Genomic DNA, 7350 nt, shown 5'->3' with positions numbered 1-7350 from the left:
TCCCGAGAGCGACCTCTTCAACTCGAGTCAGTCTGGCGCACCGGACACTGTCCGGTGCACCACCAGACAGTCCGGTGTGCCAGACCGAGCTGAGTCTTGGCTGTACACAGCCAAGTCTTTTGCACCTCTCTCTTTTCTTCTTCTTTCTGTTTCTAACACTTAGACAAGTATATTAGTACACAAAACCAATGTACTAAGGCTTAGAAACATACCTTTACTCATGATTTGCACTTTGTTCATCTATGGGCATAAATTCACATTTAAGCACTTGTGTTGACACTCAATCACCAAAATACTTAGAAATGGCCCAAGGGCACATTTCCCTTTCACTCTGAACTCGCTGGCTTCGGGAATCCGCTCCGCTAAAATTCACCGGACTGTCTGATGTACACCGGACTGTCCGGTGTGCCAGCGGAGCAACGGCTACTTCGCGCCAACGGTCACCTGCAGAGGCATTTAATGCGCGCCAGAAGCGCGCAGAAGTCAGGCACGCGCGAGACGGCGCACCGGACACCCTATAGTACCTGTCCGGTGCGCCACCGGACATCCAAGCGGGCCCAGCAGTCAGAGCTCCAACGGTCGGAACCCAACGGCCTGGTGACGTGGCTGGTGCACCGGACAGTGTCCGGTGTGCACCGGACTGTCCGGTGTGCCATACGACAGCAGCCTCCACCAAACGGCTAGTTTGGTGGTTGGGGCTATAAATATCCCCAACCACCCCACATTCAAGTCATCCAAGTTTTCCACCTTCCAACTACTTACAAGAGCTCTAGCATTCAATTCTAGACACACCTAAGTGATCAAATCCTCTCCCAATTCCACAAAAGCTTTAGTGACTAGTGAGAGTGATTTGCCGTGTTCATTTGAGCTCTTGCGCTTGGATTGCTTCTTTCTTTCTCATTCTTTTCTTGTGATCAAAACTCAATTGTAACCGAGGCAAGAGACACCAATTGTGTGGTGGTCCTTGCGGGGAAGTTTTGTTCCCGGTTGATTTAAGAAGAGAAAGCTCACTCGGTCCGAGGGACCGTTTGAGAGAGGGAAGGGGTTGAAAAAGACCCGGCCTTTGTGGCCTCCTCAACGGGGAGTAGGTTTGCGAGAACCGAACCTCGGTAAAACAAATCCTTGTGTCTCACTTCTTTATTCGCTTGCGATTTGTGTTCACACCCTCTCTCGGACTCTATTATTTTTCTAACGCTAACCCGGCTTGTAGTTGTGATTAACTTTGTAAATTTCAGTTTCGCTCTATTCACCCTCCCTCTAGGCGACTTTCAGTATCGTTACCCTGAATATGGGTACCCAATTCTACTATATCAAGGTGAGACCCGATGGCCACCATAGAGGATTTCACGGGCAACTAGTCCAACGCGGAGGCTAAGGCCCACCATATTGAGGAGGGGATCCTTGCTAGTAATGTTAGAGATGACATGGTTGTACATGAGCGAAAGATCGCGTAGCATGTTTAGGACTTGTTGAGCCTCGGAGACAAGTTGGCCGACATCACATAGGTTGTCGGCGAGGTTCTTTAGGCAGTCGGTGTACTCAGGGATGGTCATGTCACCTTAGCAGAGAGAATGGAACTCAACTTCAATGTAAATGGCACGTGTGGCTCTATTGTCATGGTAGAGACCTTCAATGGATTGCCAGGCGTCATAGGTTGTCTCATTAGCCTGCATCACCATGCTTTGGAGGTCATGAGAGCAGGTGGTGTAGGTCCAATTTGCGATGGTAGTATTGTTCATCACCCATTCAAGGGAACGAGGGGCTACTGTTGGGAGCCTTCCTATTCCGAAGGTCCTAAAAAATGTGATTAACCATGTGTTTTCAGTATATGGATTATTACAGTGAGCTTCGGCTTCGACATAAAGGTCTTCTCTTATGGCAAAGACATACGATGTGAAGATGTAACCCGAAGGTGAGAAGAACAGTCACTGAAGTTGTAGCAGGAAGAGTTTCGGCTTAATATGATGATGAAGACCAAATATGATGCTGACCGAAAAGGGGAAGAAGACTATTTAGTCCTTGACGGTTCATGTTATGATTATAAATAGATGTCACGGACATAAATGTACTTTTCCTCGGGCTACGTCCCGTGCCTATAAATAGATGAACAGTAGCAACGTACTGTTCACGCTGGATTGTACTCACTCTCTCGCATCCTCACCTTCGAGCAAGCCGAAGGTATCAATGTAATATCAACATTATTGTTATTGATATATGCTTTATGAAATACAAAAATAAATGAATTACTAAGATATAAGTATCATATTTATTCTCTTGCATTCTTATCCTTATATTGATATGATTAAGGTATGTCATTCTTAACCTTCGTTTGAAAAGCATTATACATGCCAGAAAGTAATGCTTCGAAGGACGAAGTTCCTTTATGATTAACAACTGTGTTGACTTGTTCTTAACTCACAGCATTTGAGAACAAGTGATCAACAAATAATAAGTGTCAAAGATTGTTTGAACAATAAAATTTACATTCAAAGAAAAATTACACTCAAAAAAGTCGTTTCTTCTCCCGTTGGTGAAACATGATTGGAAATGCAAGACACGTGTGCTCAGTTTTTCAAGTAGTACTAAATGGGAGGTTTTCAAAAATGAAATTTCCTAAATTAGATGGAAAATGCGAACAAGACATGTAGTATTAAAAAAGAAAGTTGCCTCAACATTTATCTCTAGTCTCCTTTTTTTTATATGTGCAGAATATTTATTATTTTTTACAACACGGAGAGCTACATATTACTCCCTCCATCCCAAATTATAACTCGTTTGACTTTTTTTTGCCATCTTTTAGCCTATTCAATTTTTTTGGAAAAAATAAAATATTCAAAGCCGCATTTAAAATATATTATATCCTAAACAATATCACATCAAAGATAAACAATAATTATGAATTTTTTGAATAAGACAACGGTTAAACTTAGGATAAAAAGTCAAACAGATTATAAATTAGAACGGAGGAAGTATTATTTTAAGAAGAGAAAAAAAGGGAGAAAAGCCAACAAGCAGAACACACAAGACACAAGGTAATACCATAGGTGCGCATTCAATATTGCATAAACACAACAAAATACCGAAGCTAATACCTAAATTGGCCTGCAATTAAGTGTGATCTAATTTGATATATCATAGAACTAACCATGCTGTCCTGTAAACAGCTTTCTCACTGATATATCATGGAACTAACCATGTTGTCCTGTAAACAGCTTTCTCAAAGCATTACGAAAGGACATTAAAGCATCATCAGACTAGATCACCTAAAGACATGTAATCCAACTTTGCACCACCTAATTCTAGTAGATTTACCCACACTGCTAGTTTGCCAAACACTTGGATGATCAAGCTCTTGTTGAACATGCAGAGAAGTCCCCCAGAAACAACAACCTCAGTGTTTGGTGGCAAGAACCGATGACTCCAAGAAACAGGGTATGTAAGGGGTAATAACCACATAGCCCTTTTCAAGAGTGCAGAGACCACGCAGTTCCTGAGTATCCATGTTATATGATACAAGTTTCTGGTTCCAGTGCTGAACAAGGATGAACGAATTGTGATCTGGATGAATGGCCATAATATCGAAGTCTTTGATTGGGTGACTCAGTAATTCAAAGAACTGCAAAGAGCTCACATTGTGCTTTAGGATCCATGCTTGTGTATCATAGTCCTCAAGAACCCAGATAGACATCCGCGTGAAGCGCACTTCAGAGCCTTGATCTAATTGCGCATTCACACCGATGCAGTGTAGATGGTCTTGGGATTGACCAATAAAAACAATTGCTTCCACATCCTTACCATGCCAGCCGATAATCCTAAAAGTTTCCCCTTCCCCATCCACTGCAATTATCACATTCTCTTGTTTCTGAAGATCTAAGGCAAGAAAATGCAGCAGACCATCGACCAAAGCCCAGCCACACATGACTCCAATCACGGATTCACCCCACAGCTCCCATTCACCGCCCTCTGCACCTCGCCCCCACTTGCTTGACCTGTCACTCCATGCCTTGGTTTCAGACGAGTAAGAGTGTACCGTTTCCACCTCCTTCACCGCCCTATTCTCCCAGATCTGGACCAAGTGGAAGTGCGAGGAGACAGCAGGGTTAATCATCAGAAAGGTGTGCGCGTATCTTTCCCCAGCATCCATGTCCCTTTCAAATGGAGGTGGAGGAGGACAAGAGCCGGAGCTGGCGGGCACAGTCATCAATTCCTTGGTCGCAGGGTTTGTCACGATGTACCCGAACTTGTCCTCCCGGGTGCACCCAAAGAGCAGGAGCCCGTTGCAAGAATCCAAGAGGACCATGCGCTCCACGCCAGGCAGCACTGCCGTGATGAAGGAGAAGGAAGGGTCGACCGGAGGCACGCGTTCTCCGCTCCCCGACAGGCTGGTGAATTGGCCGTAGCTGTGAGGCCCTCCGACGACGCCTTGGAAGAAGCCTTCCAGGGTCTGGGGCAGCTTCTTGCCGTTGTGGGGGTCGGTGATGATGTTGCACCAAGATTTGCACACGCACGTGCAACGGCGGAGGTCTTTGACGGGCACGCGCGAGAAGATCTCCACCATCAGCTCGTTGTGGAGGTCCGCCACCGCCCTCCTCTTTGCGCAGTCCATGCCGCGGGAGCGGGGAAGGGACGCGCTGCAAGCTGTGAGTTGGGAAGGTGATGTTCGGGATGGATGAGCACGAAAGACGGGGAGTGCGAAATGCGGCGAACGCGGAACTAACCGGCTGCCGGAGAGGGTCGGCGTCCACGTCAATGCTGCGGCGCTAGCCGACGGCGCCCTTGCTCAAATGGGGGATTCTGGAGGAAAGAAGCCTTGAGCACATTCAATGGCATAAATGTGCTGGGGTCCCTTTTTTTGCGTTTTATAAATGTTCTAAGAAAAAAACGGAACGAGCAAATAATCATCTTTGCTCTATGAGACCTTTGGGATATTGGAATGTTTTTTTTTTTGCGTAGTGCCTTTTTCTGCATATGAAATTTGTTGCGTAATTCATGTAAAACTTGTGAGTTCTAAATGAGAGAGTATTCCAACAAAGTACAAAAATTAAAATATTACATCATTTAAAGAGTTTAGGACACTTAAAAAACAAATTAAGCTCTATTAGGTAAGAACTAAATCATGTATGTTAAAAAGTAAATTACATTATTAGGGGAGAAAATGTTGAAAATGACGTTAAAAATATGGATATGACACTAATGTGATGTGTAGTATATTTAGGTCACGTTATAGTATACCATATATTTTTTATAAAAAATTATGAAATAGAGACTGTTGCAGATATTTTTTATTAGTTGGACCCTATATTTTGTGATAGGACATTTTAATTTAAGGTACGGTTGAAGATACTCTAGTAATTGGGATAAAGAACGAATTACTATCTTAGCAATATTATAATCTGTTTAGAATCACTTTGGCAATGGTGGTAGCCAGCTTAAAGTTTTCTTGATTGTCATCCAAGTTCAATTAATAAATTAATATTAACGAGATACCTTTTTATCCCTGTCTCACGGATAAACTATGTAAAATTTAAGTATCATTCTATAATCGAAGCTATCCAAAGCTTAGATATTAGGCAACCTCACAAAACTTTGATTATTGTTACAGAACTTTGGTTGACAACCTCACAGAACACAGATATTAGGCATGTATCAGCCACATGTTGGCCGATTCATACTCCTAGCTGGTAATTTACGCTCAGAAGGCTAGAACCAATCAGCTTCTCCACAAAATGAACTGGCCTTTTGATAATCATGTTTACATGTTGTCATTTGCTGCAATATTAACTCAACTACAAGTAAGATAATCACTTACCTCTCACAGTCTTGGTCTATTGGATCATCATTCACTAATAGCATAATGCAGTAAAGGTTTGGGATGCGTCCAAATTTCGGCTCGGCCTCTTTATTGTTTGCTTTGTGCCAGTTAGAGCCTCCCACATTTGGTTGTACAAAACCGGCAATTTAATGCTAGTGCCACAGACATAGAAGAACTTTTCTTTTAAAAACATAAAGAGTATCGTTACCCTAAATATGGGTACCCAATTATACTATATCAAGGTGAGACCCGATGGCCACCATAGAGGATTTCACGGGCAACCAGCCCAACGCGGAGGCTAAGGCCCACCATATTGAGGAGGGGATCCTTGCTAGTAATGTTAGAGATGACATGGTTGTACATGAGCGAAAGACCGCGTAGCATGTTTAGGACTTGTTGAGCCTCGGAGACAAGTTGGCCGACATCGCATAGGTTGTCGGCGAAGTTCTTTAGGCAGTCGGTGTACTCAGGGATGGTCATGTCACCTTAGCAGAGAGAATGGAACTCAACTTCAATGTAAACGGCACATGTGGCTCTATTGTCATGGTAGAGACCTTCAATGGAGTGCCAGGCATCATAGGTTGTCTCATTAGCCTGCATCACCATGCTTTGGAGGTCATGAGAGCAGGTGGTGTAGGTCCAATATGCGACAGTAGTATTGTTCATCACCCATTTAGGGGAACGATCATGCATTGATGTGGTTATGGAGACCAAATTTGGTGAATATAGTCAGTGTTTAGCTCTAGCGTGAAAGGGACGTGCTCCCGAATGTTAACCATCTAGACAGTCGCGTGGCGAGACAACATTGGCTAGCGGTGGAAGAGAATTGTTGCTAGAATCATTACTGATAGCATGAACAGAGGAGGCTAGGGAGGAGGAGGAAGAAGAATCGTTGTCGTAGAGGGGATTCCTCTCCATGGTAGCGGAAGCGATGAGATCGCGATGCTCAGGGTGTTAGCGAGAGGATCGAGCCAGCTTCGTATACCATGAACGATGGAGAGGTACGAAATAAACAAAGTATTTTGGGGATGATAAACTTCTTGTATTACTTCATGGTAGTACATCATATATACACTTTACATGAGTAATCAAGTGACAAACTGAAAGGGAAATAGGCTTACACCTCTTCCTAAATGATTTTGGTGGTTGAATTGCCCAACACAAATAATTGGACTAACTAGTTTGCTCTAGATTATAAGTCCTACAGGTGCCAAAGGTTCAACACAAACCAATAAAAATACCAAGAAAGGGTTCAAATAAAAAGAGCAAAAGACAACCGAAGGCTGCCCTGGTCTGGCGCACCAGACTGTCTGGTGTGCCACCGGACAGTGTCCGGTGTGCTAGGGTGGATTCCCTCCAACTCGCTAGCTTCGGGAATTTGGGGAGCCACTCCGCTATAATTCACCGGACTGTCCGGTGTAGCACCGGACTGTCCGGTGTGCCAGTGGAGCAACGGCTAACTGCGCCAACGGTCGTCTGCAAAAGCAACAATGAACAGTGAACAGTGCGCGACTGAGCGCACAGAGTCAGAGCAGGCG

At 44.0% G+C, this 7350-nt stretch overlaps 1 protein-coding gene across 1 annotated transcript; it reads right to left on the bottom strand.

Moving 5' to 3' along the window:
* Positions 1 to 3077: 3077 nt before the first annotated feature.
* Positions 3078 to 4834, bottom strand: LOC100273904 (uncharacterized). The gene is made up of 2 exons (NM_001148296.2): positions 4719 to 4834; positions 3078 to 4638 (listed from the first exon to the last, which is right to left on the bottom strand). The coding sequence occupies exon 2, from the start codon at positions 4604 to 4606 to the stop codon at positions 3392 to 3394; it is 1215 nt and encodes a 404-aa protein (NP_001141768.1). The 5' UTR covers positions 4607 to 4638; positions 4719 to 4834; the 3' UTR covers positions 3078 to 3391.
* Positions 4835 to 7350: the final 2516 nt, after the last annotated feature.

The sequence above is a fragment of the Zea mays genome, chromosome 7 (assembly GCF_902167145.1).
Source record: "Zea mays cultivar B73 chromosome 7, Zm-B73-REFERENCE-NAM-5.0, whole genome shotgun sequence".
NCBI lineage: Eukaryota > Viridiplantae > Streptophyta > Magnoliopsida > Poales > Poaceae > Zea > Zea mays.
This window is presented reverse-complemented; position numbering and strand designations above follow the sequence as displayed.

Bases quoted from the DNA above. Each gene is read 5' to 3' on its own strand.
- LOC100273904 (NM_001148296.2), bottom strand. From the start codon at position 4,606: ATGGACTGCGCAAAGAGGAGGGCGGTGGCGGACCTCCACAACGAGCTG.